Genomic DNA, 18466 nt, shown 5'->3' on the forward strand with positions numbered 1-18466 from the left:
AACTGATAACCACTATTAAAAATACTACAAATGTGAGCCGGCAGTGGTGGCTCATGCCTTTAATCCCAGCACTCAGGAGGCAGAGACAGGCGGATCTCTGTGAGTTCGAGACCAGCCTGGTCTACAAGAGCTGGTTTCCAGGACAGACTCTACACAGGGAAAACCTGTCTCGAAACACCAAACAATAAAAATAAAAAAATAAACTACAAATGTGGAAGAATAAGTAATATGGCCTAGACAAATTAACTGGATCAGATATTATATAATATTTTAATTTATTATAAATTTTATTGGAAAATAATGATTATTTAAGTCCTTAGTTATTTTGAGATACAAACTTGGTACCTACAGAACTAATTTGCTGTCAAGAAATTTCTTCACAACACTAAATACTGTTGAGTTAAAACTCCCTACTTTGTGGTTTGTAACAGCTTCCTGATTCTTGAAGGAGCCACATGTGGTGGCACACACCACACATTTAATTCCAGCACTGGGGAGGCAGAGGCAGGCAGATCTCTATGGTAGAGGTCAACCTGGTTTGCACAGTGAATTCCACAATAGCCAGAGCTACATAGCGAGACTCTGTCTCAAAACAAACAAACAAACAAACAAACAAACAGAAAAGTTAGAGGAACTGGAGAGATGGTTCAGTGGTTAAGAGCACTGGCTGCTCTTCCAAGACCGAGGTTTGATTCCCAACACTCACATGGCTGCTGAAAACCAGCAATCTGTAATTCCAATCCCAAGGGTGCCTTCTTCTGCAGCCTTCTCAGGAACCACCATACATATGATTAAGATGTACATCAAAACAAAACACCCATAAAGATCAAATAAACAATTTCAAAAACAGTAAGAAAAAAGCACAACAAAAATGATATGAAGCGTGTTTCCACAATGAAGTGGGATTTTTTGTTTGTTTGTTTGTTTTTGAGACACGGTTTCTCTGTGAAATAGCCCTGGCTGTCCTGGAACTCACTCTGTAAACCAGGATGGCCTCGAACTCTGAGATCCACCTTCCTTTGCCTCCCAAGTGCTAGAATTAAGGGCCAGCAACAAACACCATCACCCAGCCCATAATGAATTTTTTGAAAAGTAAAGGATTAGGAGGGTGTATAGCACGTCTGTAATCCTAACACTTAGGAGGCCAAGGGAAGAGAAATGCCATGGGTTCAAGGCAACCCTTGGCTACATAGTGAGGACCAGGACAGTCAGTTTAAATAGGAAGACTACAATTCAAGAAAAAAAAAAAAAATTTTTTTTTTTTTTTAAGAAAAGGGGTCAATAAGATGGTTTAGTAAGTATTGGCCTTGTCACCAAGGCTGACAACCTGAGTGTGATACAGACACATGGGACAAGGAAGGAGAGAGCAAGTCCAGCAAGTTATCCTCTGACCTACAAACATGTCAAGATGTGATATCCTGAGGTCTGCATATCTCCAGGGAAGCCACTAAAAGTAGCAATAGGACAAGGAACCTTGTTATAATCCCCAGGATAATCACTAATTGAAAAGTATAGAACAGGCATTCTAAACCAATAGCAGAAAATAGATTAAAAAAAAAAAAAAGGCAAAAGCAGACAACAAACTGAAGAGAAAGAAACCACAAAAACACACTAATACTGAGACAAATTACAGCTCTACTGGAAAATAAGTGCAGATGATATAATGGAAAAAAACAAAACATTCAAAAAGATGACAGTACAAATCAACCACCTTGCCACTGTGGGCTTTATTCAGTGAACAGAGACAATAAACAGCACTTATATCAGACAATAACAAAGTGCTAATTGCTCAATAGGACACTGTTTCATAAATAAAACAAAAACACAGAAACAAATACAAGTGAGTAATTAAAAGATGTTATAAACACTACAAGAGATTACAATAGGTATGTTTTACCCTAGTCACAGAGACCAGGAGGGACAGCATAACTGGGCCCACTGCAAAACACTGAAAATAATGTGGAGGGGAATAGGCAAATGCAATGCAGAAAGTGGAGGACACCTGTTCAAGACTGTTATCTCAGGATGGAGATCAGAAGGAGCCTAGTGCGAGCCAAGACAATGTGAGCTTAAACCGTGAAATGGTTTAAACAAGAATCAGCAAGCTGTTCTGTAGCACAAAATAACAATAAATTTAAAAAAAAAAAAAAAAAAAAAAAAAAAAAACACGCAAAAAGCCCTCCAGCTACAACACAGTGAATGATTTATAGAACAACAATCAACACAGATGGACTAGTTAGGAGCAGTTGCTGACATTCAGGCAAAAATACAAACAGAATCAAGACAATGAAACTGATATTCACCTTTTAATAAGGGCTTACTCAGTGGCAAATGCTTTAATAAACAGAGGAACCAGAGCACACACAAGAAGAAAAGAATCTCTACCACTGAGCACTTCCATTACAGTAAGAAGAGTCAAGGCTGGTATGGTGGTTTGCACCTTTAATCCCAGCTCATGAGAGGCAGTGGCAGGCAGGACTCTTGAGTTCAAGGCCTGCCTGGTCTACAAAGTGAGTTCCAGAACAATCAAGGCTACACAGAGAAACCCTGTCTAAAAAAAAAAAAAACAAAAAACAAAAAACAAAAAACAGAAAACAGAAGAGTCAACTATGAAACATGATTATAAAGTACGGAGGAAAGGTTGCTCCACTCTCCATAGAATCAGAAAAGACTGCATTCTTGGTAAAGAATCAACCCACTTGTACTAGACTCCCAGTGACTGACATAAATAGAGGTCTCACAGTATACAGTGATAGCAGTGAAAAGAGCTGGGTAAGAAGCAAGCACAGGAGATGAGTCAAAGATATTATGCCTTCCTGTATTCCTGCTGATGCTGACATTGATGCAGAAGCCAGAAGGACAGCCTTTACCCAGAGCTCCAAGTAACTGAGATTTTTCTCTCCAGGAGAAGGAGAGGAACTAGTTCCACATAAAATCATTTATATCCCCTTCCCATAAATTCCATGAAAGAAGATGTATATTTGCAACCATATCTTCAGAATGCAAGCAAGTGCCTGGCACAAAGCAGACATGAGATAATATTTAAGGCCAAAAGTCCCTATATTATCTACAGATTTTAAATGTGTTAACACGAAACAAACAAACAACAACAACAACAACAAAAACCAAAATAGAGCTAGTCACAAAACAGTGCTAAGAAGCAGCATAAACAAGCAGATATATATGGTTCATATGCAGAGCTCTGGGATGGCTGAAGCAGGGGGATCTAGGTCATCTTTAGCCTCACAGAGAATTCAAGGCCAGCCTGAGCAAATCAGACTTTGGGGGGGGGGGGCGGCGGCAAGAGGGGACAGGGTCTTAATTTCCAAAGGTTCCAAATTCCAGCACTCAGGCAGCAGGCACAAGCAGAACTGAGTTTCAAGCCAACCTGGTCTGCATAGTGACACTGTGTCTTAAAATAATAAAATAAAATGGAGGATAGGGAGACAAAGTACAAAAGTAGCTTTGTCACTGTCAAATTATATTAACTTCTAATAATTTTTAAATTGACTATAATATTCTAAAAGTTGAAAGAAAAATCACATTTTATAAATTAAATTTATAACATTCAAAACCACAAGACTTTTCAATAAAAATTATAATGGGAGAGTCTTTTCAAAATTTTTAAGCATATTTGCCTAAAGAAATAGCAATTTTTCAACTTATGAAAATCTTGTTTTATTATATTATTTCGCTAACATATTCAATGTAAAATGTATATATATTATAAAGCAGTAATTTACTAACTAAGGCTTCAACAATGCCACTCTGAGCCATTTTATCAGCTCTCAATGTAGAGATGACAAAAGTTTGTGAAACGCTCCTTTAACATATAATCGTTTTAAAAGGGAACTTTGAAGCTGGGTAGTGGCAGCGCATACCTTTATTCCCAGCACTTAGGAGGCAGAGGTAGATGGATCTCTGTGAGTTCAAAGTCAGACTGGTTCTCAAAGCAAGTTTCAGGACAGGCTCCAAAGCTATAGAGAAACCCTGTCTTTGTGGGGGGGGGGGGGGGAGGCGACAGTGAACTTTGATTATTTAAATCCAATAAAAATTTCTACAATTATTTATATTCTAAAACTTAAATTAGTAATATCTTAAACCACTTACAAAAATACTTACCTTTCTCTAACAAAATCTGCTAGTTCTTTAGTTGATATCTGTCCATGTTTCATATTATGGTAGAGAACATCAAAGCCATTATTTTTTTCCCCCTGAAATTCAAAAGATAAACAAAAACAGACATAAAAAATGTGAAGGTACAATAATGCTACATTAATTATTATACAACTCTTACAATCTGGTAAGTCATTTTTCCTTAAGCTAACAATTATTAAATGATTACATATTATCAAAGCAACTCCATACCTTTGTTAACATTTATAATTTACTATATACATTCTATAAACATGCAAAAAGTATTATGAAATTAAGTCTGAAATTTTACAAAACATACCACAGTTTAGGGAATATAAAGTCAGACCTTTTAAAAATATTACAAAACCCCATTATGCATATCAAGAGATTCTGGATTATTTAACCCAAGAGTTTATGCTTTAAAATTACTAAATCCCAGCATGGCATGGTGATGCACACCTTTAATCACAGCACTGAAAGGTAGAGAAAGGTTGATCTCTATGAATTCAAGGCCAGCCTTGTCTACATATAAAGTTCTAGGCTAGCCAGGACTACAAAGAGACCTTGTCAAAACAAAAAACAACAACAAAAAAACAAGTAAGTAAAATAAATCGACTTTTGAGTCAAAACAGCATAGCACCAATGACATAAGCCCTGAATATCACAAAATATTTTGTAACTCTTATTCAAATTTTCAATAAACTTGAAAAGCATACATTTTTTAATGATTTATTTTATGTGATTGGTGTTTTGCCGTATGTGTGAGGGTGTCAGATCCCTTTGAACTGGAGTTACACACAGTTATGAGCTGCCATGTGGGTGCTGCAAATTGAACCCAGGTCCTCTAGAAACAGCCAGTGTCGTTAACTATTGAGCCATCTCTCCAACCCCAAGATTTTATTTCCATAAACAAAAATTTAAGAAAAAACAAGTTATTGCTTTATCTCCAACTGATGGAATATTAATAGAATTAATACATACATATAATTCTTGAAAATCTTTACACTATGGTAGCCCTGCAAGTTCTACATTATTAAGTCATCACAAAGGAATTACCAAAAATGTCCATTTAACCTGTAAAATAAAGACCAATAAACTAAGCTTAACAACTCCCATATTTATGGCTTAAGTTTTTAATTTTCTTGAATGAAAATAAATTAAATATTTGTTGGATATAAAAGCAATGCTATAAGCAAGTATCACAGGATCGGAAATCTGTTTTCAACAGCTTACCAAAAACAGGAAACAGGAACTTCAAATAGAGCTGAAGTAATCTCTAGTAAATTCTTAGCTTGAAAACATCAAGTGCTTTGCCACACATACAACAAATGAAAATGCTATATAAAACATATTTTGAATATCCATTCTATCTATGAAGAAAAATATAAAACTATAGTCTCTTATGAATCCAACATTTCCTTTGGGCTTCAACAAGTTTTCATATTTAAGAATGTTATTATCTAAGTTTAGTCTTTGTGTGGTTTTTTTTTTTTATTTATGCTGTTTTTCAAGTCAAAATGAGAATATTCTTTCAGCTAACCATTATCATTAGTCTGTAACAAGGAAAAACATTGTCATGTAGATTTAGAAGCAATAAGACAAAAAACAAAGGATCTAAATCTTCCAAGGGATTCCATCACTTAAATATAAGACACAAACTACATGTGCTTGATAAAACTATCCACCAGCTTATAACCCAGTTAGAATCCTTTAAATAAACAGAAGAAATTATTGAAATACAAAATCACAAAAACACAAGTCTGAGGATCTCATGCGCCAAGGTTCTTATTCATACATAATACTAAGTTAAGTTACCCAAGTATTTAATGTGCATTATAAATATTTAAAGGGTAGCCAGGAGCTGTAAGCCCAGTGCAAAGTATAAGACTCTTGATTTAATCTCTAGACCCCACTCCAAATTTGTGTGTGTGTGTGTCTGTGCACATATTTAAAAGACAAATCGGAGTTGGAAACAAAGGGTTACTACGAAACAGATTATTATGATAAATATTTACTAAACTCACAAGAAAAATAACAAAAATCTCTCATGCTGTAAAAGGAACAAGAACTTAGAGATCACCTAGTAAGCCCCAACAATACAGCACCTAAACATTAATCAAGGCAATACTCACAGATAGATCTCTTGCCTAATATGCATAAAGCCCTGGGATGTGATCTAGATGTCACAAAAACAAAACAAAACAAAACAAAACAAAAAAAGCTGACCCAAGTGTGATGGTGATAACTGGCATCCCCACTAGTGGGGAGGCTGGAGCAGAAGAGTCTCTACTCTAACGCCAACCTAGGCTAAATAATGAAACTCTGTCTCAAAAAGGAACAAATAAAATAAAATAAAAGGCTGAGCTACATTCAGAATCTATGTTCCAAATGAAAAGCCCCTCAAGTTGGCCACAGTGACGGTTTAGTGGTAAGAGTGCTTGCTTTGCACGACCTGAATTTGAATCTCCAACACCCAAGCAAAAAGCCAGAATGGCTGCATATAACCCCAGCACTAGGGAACAAAAAAAAAAAAAAAAAAAAAAAAAAAAAAAAAGATGAATCACCAGAGCTGCTGGCCAGCCTAGGCAAAAATGTAAGCTTCTGGTTCAGCAAGATGCCCCATGTCAAGACAGGAAAGCAGTAGAGGAAGGCACCTAGTGACCACCCCATCCCCCCACCTCTGCATGCACACACAGGCACGCAGACCTACACACTCACCTAAATGCAGCACACACATCCCTGAAGAGCAAGCTACTTATCTGGGAAAGTCAGAATAGCCTATTACTTAGGAATCCCAATGAAACAAATGAGGTACATTTACTAGTTGCTATACAATATAGCAACACTACCTTCAGATCAGTTTGCTCTACTTCATCCCTTAGGTCTTCTCTTAAAAAGAAAAACATCCTAGTAGACACTAATGCCATAACTAAGGAATCCAGGCAGTGGGGGCAAGGACCTTTAGTCCCAGCACTTGGGAAGCAGAGGCAGGTGGATCTCTGTGAATTTAAGACCAGCCTAGTCTCCAGAGTTAGCCAGGACACCCAGGGACACACAGAGAAACACTGTCTCAAAAGGGGTTTAAAAAAAAAAAAAAAAAAAAAAAAAGGTACTAATGACAAAACCTTGCATTTATTATTTCATCAAAAAAAGAAAAGAAAAGGTAGTGCTTTAAGATGTGTGGAACATGCCTTTAATCCCCACACTGGGGAGGTAAAGACAGATACATCTCTGCAAGTTCGAGGTCTATATAATGAATCCCATGCCAGATAGTCCTACCAAAATGTTACTGCATAACTGGGTATAGTGGCACATGCCTGTAACTCCAGCACTTGAGAGGCAGAGGCAGGCAGATCCCTGACCTCAGGGCCAACCTGGTCTACAAAAGAATTACATAACAGCCAAGGTTACACAGCAAAACCCAGTCTCAAAAAACCAAAAGAAACCCTGTCACAACAAACTATGTTAGTGTATTGTCCTGGTAAGAGATGACAGTGTAATAAATATACATTCCACCATTCATTTTAGAATACCAAACAATTTTCAGAGCAAACAATTTTTGTCCCACCAAATAAACCCATATCCAAGCTGCTAAAGTTTTACAGTATGTATGTACTCATAATTGGTAAGCTCATTTTCAGCAGGCTTATGTAATCTGACTCACACTTATGAGTTAAATAAATGCTTATATCCACAAAGAAATTTTGCATGTACATTTATGGAGCACTCAGTATTCAAAACAGACAAAAGGAAGAAGCAACCCAAATTGTCTAACTAAGAAACACATTAAAAATGCAGTATGTTCATATGATAGATGATGATTGGGCCATAAAAAAAAGAGTGACATATTCTACAGCATTGGTAAACTTTGAAAATATTATGGTAAGAGCTGGGCATGGTGACGCACTCTAGAGGCAGAGGCAGGTAGATCTCCAGGCCAGTATGGTCTACAATACTATACAGAGACCTTGTCTCAGACAAAAAGGGGGGAGGAGGGAAAACATTACAATAAGTGAGATGCTGAAAATAAAAGACCACACACTATCAGGACTTCATTTATAGCAAAGGCTGAAGTCGGGGGCTACATACAGAAAGAGACACACTGGTGTTTGGGGGCAATATGGTGAATGACAAATGTATGACGGGTTTCCTTTAGAGGTGATGGAATGTTCTAGCTTGCTTTCTGTTGCTAATGATAAACGCCATGACCAAAGGTGACTGGAGAACGGTTTATCTCAGGTCACAGTCCATCCCTGAGAATAGCTGACACAGAACCAGAGGAACAGTGCTACCGGCTGGCTCTCCACTCACGCTCAGTTAACTCTCCAGTACTTACTTATATTTATTTGGTATTTGGTTGGGGTTTTTTTGGTGTTTGGTTGGTTGTTTGAGACAGGGTTTCTCTGGCTGTCCTGGAATTTTCTTTGTAGCCCAGGCTGGACTTGAACTCACAGAGACCCACCTGCCTCTGCCTCCAGAGTTCTGAGATTAAAGGCCCCACCACCAGGAACATCAGCTAGCTCTCATATTCAGCCAAGAAACACCTACCTATCAATGGTGTCCTCCACAATGAGCCGAGCCCTCCCACATCAATCATCAATCAAGACAATCTGATTTGGGTAATTCCTCAATTAGATTCCCTCTTCCCAGGTGACTCTAGGCAACAACAGCTAACCAACACAGCTCCACACCTATCTCACCAAGCCTCCTGAGTACTACTGAAGAGCTCTATGAGAACTGTCACTTCGGTGAATTACATAATAAAATACGCCTTAGGGAGCTGCAGATGTAGTTCAGCTGGTAGAATGCTTACCTAGCACACACCTGCCTTAGGTTTAATCTCCTATACCACATAAATTGGACATGATGGCAAATGCCTATAAATCCTAGCACTCACAAGGTGGAGGCAGGGAATCACAAGTTCTAAGTCATCCTGAGTTTGAGGCCACCCTAGGCTCTATGAGACTGTCTCAAAAAGGAGATACCCACTGGGTAGTGGTGGCACACACCTTTAAACCCAGCACTTGGGAGGCAGAGGCAGGCGGATATCTGTGAGTTTTAGGCCAACCAGGTCTACAAATCGAGTTCTAGGACAGCCAGGGTTGTTACACAGAGAAACTGTCTCAAAACAAAAAACAAAAACAAAAAAACAAACAAACAAAAAAATAAAAAACAAACAAACAAACAAACAAAACAGATTTGCAGGCAAAACTGTATACTTCAAAAAGTTGTTTTTAAAAAAAAGTAAAAAATTTTAAGTGTATTTCCTCTCTGAAGTCCCCAACGGTAGACCTATAGCTGGAATTCAACTTCAACTTACCTTTTGTAATAAATTGAGACCAGTCTGGTCTATATAGCAAATTCCAGGACAGCCAGGGCTATTTAAAGAGACCCTGTGTCCAAATAAATAAACACTTGAGAGAAACTGTCATTAACTGAGTACAGTTTTTAATACCATTCCTGGTCTGAGAAAAACAGTCAAGATGAAATTTAACATTTTTCACTGTGCATGCTTGGCAGATGTTATACTCAAATCATTGATGGAATCTTTATCTGCTGACCTCAAAGCATTTCACAGAGGTATTCTCTCTCCTCATTCATTGTTCACTGGTCATGTCCTGGGAGAAATCACATTTTATTAAAGCCCAATCTAAAGGCTGGGAGACAATGCCTTTAATCCTAGCACTCTGGGAGGCAGAGGCAGGGGGATCTGTATGTATCCCAAGCCAGCAAAAGAGCTACAAAGCAAGACCCTGTCTCAAAAATAAACAAAACACCAATCCAAGCAGGTATTTAAATAAAGTTGGAGGTGTGACTTACTGGCAGAGTGCTTACCTAGCATTTGGTAAGACCCTAAAAAGATATTCTTAGAATCATATAAGCCCTTAAAAGGAAAACACATTTCCCCAGACTGCAGTTAATAGTCTGATATGTATCATTCCGCATTCAGTTTAAGTTTAGTGAAAATTAAGACTTTATCATGCACAGTTTTGGATTGACATTATCAATTAAACTAAAATTTAGCTAAAAAGATACTCTATGAAGTCAAGTCACTAAGTGCTCAGGCTTCTTCTAGTCTAATACAAAGTTAGCAAGCAAAGTACCTTTGAAATTTCTAATTAAAGTTTAGAATGGGCACAGTGGCACAGGCCTTTAGTCCTGCAATCCAGAGGCTAAGGCAGATGGATCTGTGAGTTCCAGACCAACCAGCATTACACAGTAAGTCTATGGACTAGAAATTTAGTCACGTATTAAAACTGTATCCTTCCTAATGTCTACGTTCTAAAAGTCCTCCCTCTGAATTAAAAATAAGCAGACTAAATCACTAACAAATTTTCACTTACAATTTCTCCTGAGATTAAGAAAAGATACAAAATAAAATACCCTTTCCAAAATTCTAAGCATTTCACAATAAAATTCAGTGGAGTCTAAAATAATTTTTAAAAAGTCATGGTGTCACATGCCTGTAATGGCATCACTCGGGCTAGCCTGAGCTAATTAGAGTTAGTTTTGTTTTCTTCTGCTTGTTGTATCTTATTTTAAGGTGAGCCTGGTTGGGGGGGGGGGAATTAAGATTCCGGGACTGGAGAGATGACCCCCAGGTTAAGAGCACTGACTGCTCTTCCAGAGGGCCTGAGTTCAGTTCCCAGCAAACACACTGTGGCTCACAACCATCTGTAATGAGATCTGGTGCCCTCTTCTGGCTTGTGGATACATGCAGCCAGAATACTATATACATACTAAATAAATAAATCTTAAAAAAAAAAAAAAGAAAGAAAGTAAGTAAGATCCTATTTCAAAAACAAACAAAATACAGAGCTGAAGAGAGAGCACAGAGGTTGAGAGCACTGGCTGCGCTTACAGAAGACCTGGGTTTGAATTTCAATACCGATAGGGTGGTCACCTGACACCTTCCTCTGGCCTCTGTGGGCACTGCATAAACATGGTGCACAGACAATGCAAAAGGCTTAAAAGTCCTTTTCTAAAAACTGTAATTTTAGACTGTCTATTAATCAAGCCTACTTGAACTAATTGAATTAATTGAATCTGTAGCTGACTATTCTGTCTGTTGCAGTAAAAATCACTTGGATATGGCTAACTACTTAACAGTCATACACTAACACATTTCATTTTGTATATGCATATGCTTGCATATACAGGTTCTTTGGACTGGTAAAAATAAGTGACTGTCTTTAGGAAGATCATAACATCTGGAGAAAAAGGGAGATTTCATACTTTAGTCTTTTTTGTACCTTTTGATTACCAACAGATATAAAACAATTTGCAAGTCTGTTAGTATACAGTAAATATTAGTTTAAGATGTGTTATATTCTTAAGCTGGGGAATATTTGTTTAACGATGCAAAGATGTGTTGCATGTTTTTATGTTGTATTTGTTTAACTCTATAAAGCACTTTGTCTAAAACACCTGACTGGTCTAATGAAGAGCTGACCAGCCAATAGCTAGGCAGAAGAGAGAATAGGCGGGGCTAGTGGGCAGAGAGAATAAATAGGAGGAGAAATCTAGAGAGCAAAGAGCAAGAAAAGGAGAAGAGAATGTCAGGAGTCAGCCACACAGCTACCACAGAGTGAAAAGGAAAGAAGGATAAGAAAGGTAAAAAGCCCAGAGGCAAAACACAGTTAAAGAAAAACAGCATAGTTTAAGTTAGAAATGCTGGCTAGAAACAAGGCAGGGCATTCATAAGTAAGAACAAGTCTCTATGTATTTATTTGGGAGCTGGGTAGCAGGCCCTCAAAGAGTTCAAAAACAAAAACAGCTACATATATCTTCATATATGTCCACTTATATATACAATGGGATCATATTCTAAGCAAGAATACCAAATTATAACATTTACAACTTTGAAGTAATAAAAAACAAGCCTCTATTTTGGGCTTCCACAGTCATATCAAATACTTTTCTAAAGATACATATTTTTACAGTTTTAATCTGAATTAAAAAAAAAAACCCTAAAAGTGTATCAATCTCTCATCTAAGATACTAGTTTTAAATTTGACAAACAAAAATGTAACAATGGTTTTACACACTGAAGTCCTATTAATAGAATAGTACAATCTTCTAAAAGCATTTTGATCCTCCCATTTTTATCCATATTAATGGGTTAGATAACCAAGCACTCTGTCAATAAAGCAGAAGCAGTGAATGAAATGAGACTGTGTACAAGTTAAACACTAAGATTAAAAAGGAACAGCTTCCGGATCCAAACGTCACTTACTTGTTAATTTTTGCTGTTGACTGAGACACCCTCTGGAGAAAGCTTCCCAACTCAAAACATCACTTTATTATAAAATGACATACACCAAGGAATACGTGGCATGTTATACAGATTAGGTCTACTGTGTAAAATGATATTTGTAAAGTATTAAACACATGCTTATTTTCCCTGTAAGTAATTATTATTGTAGAATTACTTCCTTTAATGTTTATTATGATGAATAACCTAAGTTTATACAAAATAGTCATTTTAATTATTATAGTGCAGTGTTTTTACAGATAATCCCAGTATTATAAACTAGTACTTAATTCTTCCTCTCCAAAAGATGCAGCATAACAGACAATAAAATAGGACAGTACCCTTTTAAAATTATGTAATCTGTTAAAAAGCTAACATTTGTTTTTACATATTAAGAGTAATGGTGTGGATTACTTTTAACAGGAAAAAATATTTTCAGCTTAATTATCAATAGCACTATGCTTTATGGCAACAGACTTATCAGCAACAAAACATCTGCTATGTGGGAAGTCTTGAGCATGTGTTTTTTTTTTTTTTCTTTAAAGTACAGTATTAAGGAATTTTTAATTTAGCAGTTTCAGTTAGAAAAAACTATAAAGAAAAAGGGAGGATGTGCTACTTTCAAAAGAGCTTGAAAACATGTTTCAATGATTCAAGCTTTCCTCTAACAAAAATGCCACAATAAAAAGGTCTATCTTTATAGATGGAGGGAGAATTCATAGGTTGTTTGATTAGAAACTTAAACTTCAGAGTTTTCCGTTACCTCACATTGACCAGTTTTTTTGGACTGCTGTGTGTGTTTACCATGTACAATATGTTTCAAACTTGGACAAGTTTTATTTTCTTGCCATTCTAAATACTGGAGGGAATAAATATTAAATTCTCTACTTTAAGGAATTACTTCACAAATGACCCTGAATTATGTAAAATTGCAAGATGTTTAATGCAGAGAACCGAAAGCCTTCTAAACTGGCTGCCTACTAGTTAATCTCTAGTCTCTCCTATGTCCCTTTACCTCCTCTGGGGGCCTTGCATGCTCTAATTTAGAACTTTCAGCCCCAATTCCAAACTGGGAAATAAACGCAATCTATTTTTATTTTATTTTACTATTTGTTCCCAATAGTGGAAATGAAGGCAAAGACTGCAACATAAACTAGGTTTTAGATATTCAAATTATTCTTGTTTCTCTATTAATGCAGTCAAACAAGAGGCATGAAAAAAATGTATAAAAATATCCAGAAAGACATTCTCTAAAATAGGCAAAAACAAGGAGTTGTTAACAAACTACTAGCATGATTTTTCAAGTTTATTAATTTTTATTTTATGTACATTGGTGTTTTGCTGCCTGTGTGTCTGTGTAAGGGTGCCAGATTCCCTGGAACTGAAGTTACAGACAGTTGTGAACCACCATGTGGGTCCTCTGGAAGAACAGCCAGTACTCTTAACCCCTGAGCCATCTCTCCAGCCCACAAAATATTCTTAAGAAAAGTTTTTCTTAGGCAGGGGCAGAGGTGGGAACTTTAATCCTAACACTTGGGAGGCAGAGGCAGAGGCAGAGGCAGAGGCAAGAGGATCTCTGGGAGTTTGAGGCAGAGCAAGTAGTTCCAGGACAGCCAGGGCTGTTACATAGAGAAACCCTGTCTCAAAAACCAAAAACAAAAAAGGAAAGCTTTTCTTTTTGAACTACACTTGCCTCCCTGGGGTGGGGGATGCTTATCTGCCACAGAGGGCAACTGCAGGAGTCTTTCCCTCCTATTACACAAGTCATGGGGATCAAGCTTGGAGACAGAGGTTTTAAGCAGCTGGACCATTCTCACCTGGCCTAAGAACATCAGTCTTTATCAGTTTTCACTTAAGTCTAAAGTGTATGGGGGAATCCTAAAATTCATATAGCAATGAAAGCGACCCCCAGAATGACCACAATCTTTTTTTTTTTTTTTTTAAGAGTTTATTATGTAGACAGTGTTCTGTCTGCATGTATGTCTGCAGGCCAGAAGAGGGCATCATATCTCATTACAGATGGCTGTGAGCCACCATGTGGTTGCTGGGAACTAAACTCAGGACCTCTGGAAGAGCAGCCAGTGCTGCTGTTAACCTCTGAGCCATCTCTCCAGCCTCAAATTTCTTTCAAAAAAGAAAAAAACCTGTAGGGCTTGCTTATTTCCTGCTTCCTGACTCATCATACAAACTGTATAATACAGTATAGTAGCAGCTGTCATAAAGTAGACAATAGAATAAAATGAGAAACCTCATACAGTCATGGTCAAGTGATATTTGAAAAAGGTACCACCAAAACAACAAATATACACTTGTAAAGAATGAAGCTGTAGTACCCTTTCTTTGAACACACAGGATTAAGTTCAAATGGATCACAGAAGGAACTTAAGAGCCTAAACTATGACATCTTACAAGAAAACGGAAGTTAGGTTACAGAAAAACCTCTTAGGACAACAAAAGCATAACTGACATAAAGTAGGGAGTTGGACTTCTCGAAGGTTTCACCAAAATTAAAAAGTGACTGGGAAAGATGTTATCAGTAAGGTAAAAAGACAGTCTTCAGAATGGAAAAGTACTTCCACAACAGGTATGTGTGCATCTGGAGTCTTTGCAGTGGCCTGCTGCGGTCATGCAGCTCCTTGGACTTGGTTTCTTCCTCCACTCAACTGGCCTACAAGCAGATCTACTACTCAGGCAAATACTTCCACACAAGCTCTACGAGTACCGGCAGTCATGTCACCAGAGAACTCTCCAAGTAAGTTCCAAAAACTCATCTAACCTCTGAAGGCTGTCCATTACATGACTCATGAGCCAGAACCACATACTCTTCTCTTTAGACGACCTCTTCCAAAAAAGAAGTAAGCACACCTGGGGATCGCCTGATCTTTTTCTAATGTGATGTGGACGTGCATAGTTCTAATGTGATGTGGACGTGGCAGTGTTCAGTGGACACTTGGAAAATGTACATGAGCGTATTCTTCACAGGAATGAGTTCAGTTAAATGTGACTGCAAGGAGGTTATTTTAAGTTGTTAAACACAATTTTCTTCGTTTTATTTTTTTTTTTTTCTTAATAAGTGTCTGTTTTACTTTACCTGTTGCTTTTGTTAAATAAAGCTTGTATATTGTGTTAAGAAGGGAGGGAAGGAGGGAGGGAAAGAGGGAGGGAAGGAGGGAGGGAAGGAGGGAGGGAGGGAGGGAGGGTGAGAGGGAGGGAAGGAGGGAGGGAGGGAATAAGACAGGTGCATCTAAAGGTCCCAGTGACTGGGAAGCAGAGGCAGGCAATCTGAGTTCAAGACCAATCTGGTCTACATGAGTTCTAGGGCTGCAAGGGCTAGGTAATTAGACCTGATCTCAAAAAGCAAAAACAAGAAAGAAGTGTGCACCCAGGAGTGATAGAAACAGCACACACCTATAGTCCTAGCATTAGGTAGGCAGAGGCAGGAGGATCAGAAAATTAGGAAACTTTAAAAAGTGGGCAAGCCCACCATCGTTCAGGGGTGGGGGTAACCCTGAATATAAAGAGAATTCAATAACAAAAAGGCAATAAAGATAATCCAATTTTAGAACTGGCAACGGGTCTACACAAAGAAAAATACTTAAAGTAGGCATTAGGAACAAGAAAAAAAGCTCAACACCATTAGCCACAGAAAAATGCAAATCAAAACCACAAGCTGCTACTTCATGTCCACCTTCAAAACACTATACCACAGAAGATAACAAGTGCCAGTGAGCATATACCCAAGACACTAAAGAGCATGCGTAAGGTGCTGTAACCTCTGACAAACAGTCCAGCTCTTGACTGAACTAGTAACAGTTACCATCTGCTTCTTGGCCCTTTGGCTAATCAAGTGCAAATATAGTTAACAGTATGACCCAGTAAATTCCAATCCCAAAAGAAATGAAAATGCATGCTCTGACAAACATGTATAAAAGTGTTCATAGCAGCATCACTCATAATAAAAAAAAGAATAGTTATGATGGGTACCAAACATCCATCACCAATGAATGGGTAAGTAAAATGTGGGATAGAATATTATTTGGCCATAAAAAGGAATTAAATACTAACATGTACTATCTCGTGGGTTACCTTTAAAAATATTATAGTAAGTGAAATAAGCCTGACACAGGAGTCCCATTTATATGCTGAGTCCAGAAAAGACAGATCTGTAGAAGCAGAGGTATCAGTTGCCCAAGGGCTGAGGCAAGGGGCAAACTGGGAGTGACAGCTAACCCGTACAGGATTCTTCCTGAGGTTATGAAATTGTTCTAAAATTGACTATGGTGATGTTTGCACAAAACTATGAGGAACTCTTCACAATATGCACTTTAAATGCACGCACTGTATACATGGAAAGGGAACAACCGCTCTTAAAAAAAAAAAAAAAAACACCACGGCGTACAGACGTTTGTGGGTAACATTCGAAACAAGTAACTATGAAGTGATTGTGTTATTGAACAAGCCCGTGCTTGAGACAGAATTAAGAATCTGAGATAGCAGTGGCTGGCGTGGACTGGAAGCTGACTCCTCTCAACACTTCTACACCTCAACCAAAAAGAAACTGAGGTGTTTGCAAGTGCCGGGCCATTAAAAACAAGGTTCGGCCAAGCAAACTGAGGATAGGTTACTTTTCTTGCACGGGGCTGAAACGTACTTGCCACGATCGGCAAAGAGTAACTGCACGCGAGCTCTCGGCAGGCAGACGGGAAGGGTGTGGGGAGAATGAGGAAGGTCCGTGAAATGCAATTGCACGGGCTTTGTGAGCAGGCCTGGAGGCAAAGTCCTGGGCGCAGCCCCACGAGCCCAGCCGCGCGCCCGGGAGGAAGTGCCCAGCCCGCCCGAGCGAGCGAGCGAGCGAGCGAGCACGGACTCCGCGCGGGGCCCCGGGCCTGCGCCGCGGGAAGCGGACCCCGCAGGGCGCCCGGCTCCCCGCGCCCGGCGCCGCGCACGCCCCGTCGGCGCTTTGTCCCCGCCCGACGCCGCGGGCCCCTGGGAGTCCCCGCCGCGGCTCCCGGGCCGCGCTGCCAGCCCGACGCCCCGCGCAGCTGCCAGCCCGGAGGACCCGGGGGCTGGAGAGCCTTGGCCAAGGCGGGAGCTCGGCCGGGCAGCCCCGGGCCGCGGACGCTCGCTCGCTCGGCCGCCTCAAGAGCCTCCGCCCGCCGCGCACGCAGGCCGCGGGGAGAAGCCGAAGCCCGCGGCGTTCCCGGCGCCCTCCGCTCACCCAGAAATTCTCCACGAAATGCGCCATGACCATCGTGCCGCCGCCGCGCCGGGTTCCGCGTCCGCACCCGCCCGCCGCTGTGTAAACACGGACCGGCCTCCACGGCGCCCCCGCCTCTCGCCGCCGCCGCCGCCGCCGCCTTCTTCCCAGAGACCGCCCGCCGCCCCTCCCAGGCGCATGCGCCACCTAGCGGCCGCCGCCGCCGCCGCCGGCCCAGCTCCTGGGCGCCGCGTCCCGAGTGCGCGTGCGCTGCGCGCGGCCTGGCCGGGTCCGAGCGATCGCCGGGAACGAGGCCGAACTTGAGTCCCTGCGAGTCGCCTAGGCTGGCGGGAGCCCGGCGACCCGCGGGCCCGGGGGGCGGAGCGAACAAGGCCCCACCCACTCGTGGGTCCCGCGTCCCGCCCGGCCTTCGAGGATCTCCCAGCTTGGCAGGCTGGGAGTAAGGAAACTTGGCCGTTGGCCACCCCGAGGAGACTGGGAAACCTTTGGTCAACAGAGAGCCTTTCCTTGACTGGGAAGTAAGATCCAAAACAAAACTGTCCAAGCCCGGAAAGGGGGGAAACGCCCAGTGTCGCCTGCGAGACTCAGGCACCGCTGCGGGTCACAAGGGAGCCAGCCAGCCTGGACCGCCTGCCGAGAGCTGGCGTGACCCGAAACGCGACCCTTCCAGGCCTGTTCACAAAACCCACGGTAATCTTACCAGCCTGCACACTCAGGGGAAAGACACAAGTTTTAACATGCCTCGGCCGCATGGAGAAACTAAATCCCTTCCCTTGCCTTTCCAAAAGTTAAAAAAAAAAAAAAAAAAAAAAAAAAAAAAAAACCAAAAACTTTAGAGGTCTCAAGTTCGTTCAAAA

General features: G+C 40.2%; 1 protein-coding gene across 2 annotated transcripts in view; it reads right to left on the reverse strand.

The window, feature by feature from the left end:
• Nucleotides 1–17762, reverse strand: part of Fcho2 (FCH and mu domain containing endocytic adaptor 2) — a 77633-nt gene extending 59871 nt beyond the window's left edge. For both annotated transcript variants that reach the window (XM_051183038.1, XM_051183037.1), the window contains exons 1-2: nucleotides 17610–17762; nucleotides 4123–4214 (exon numbers count right to left, since the gene is read on the reverse strand). In XM_051183038.1, the coding sequence (XP_051038995.1) occupies nucleotides 4123–4214; nucleotides 17610–17642 (125 nt within the window). In that variant the 5' untranslated portion in view covers nucleotides 17643–17762. The remainder of the gene's footprint in view (nucleotides 1–4122; nucleotides 4215–17609) is intronic.
• Between the last annotated feature and the right edge of the window lie 704 nt (nucleotides 17763–18466).

This window comes from Phodopus roborovskii, unplaced genomic scaffold (assembly GCF_943737965.1).
Source record: "Phodopus roborovskii unplaced genomic scaffold, PHOROB, whole genome shotgun sequence".
NCBI lineage: Eukaryota > Metazoa > Chordata > Mammalia > Rodentia > Cricetidae > Phodopus > Phodopus roborovskii.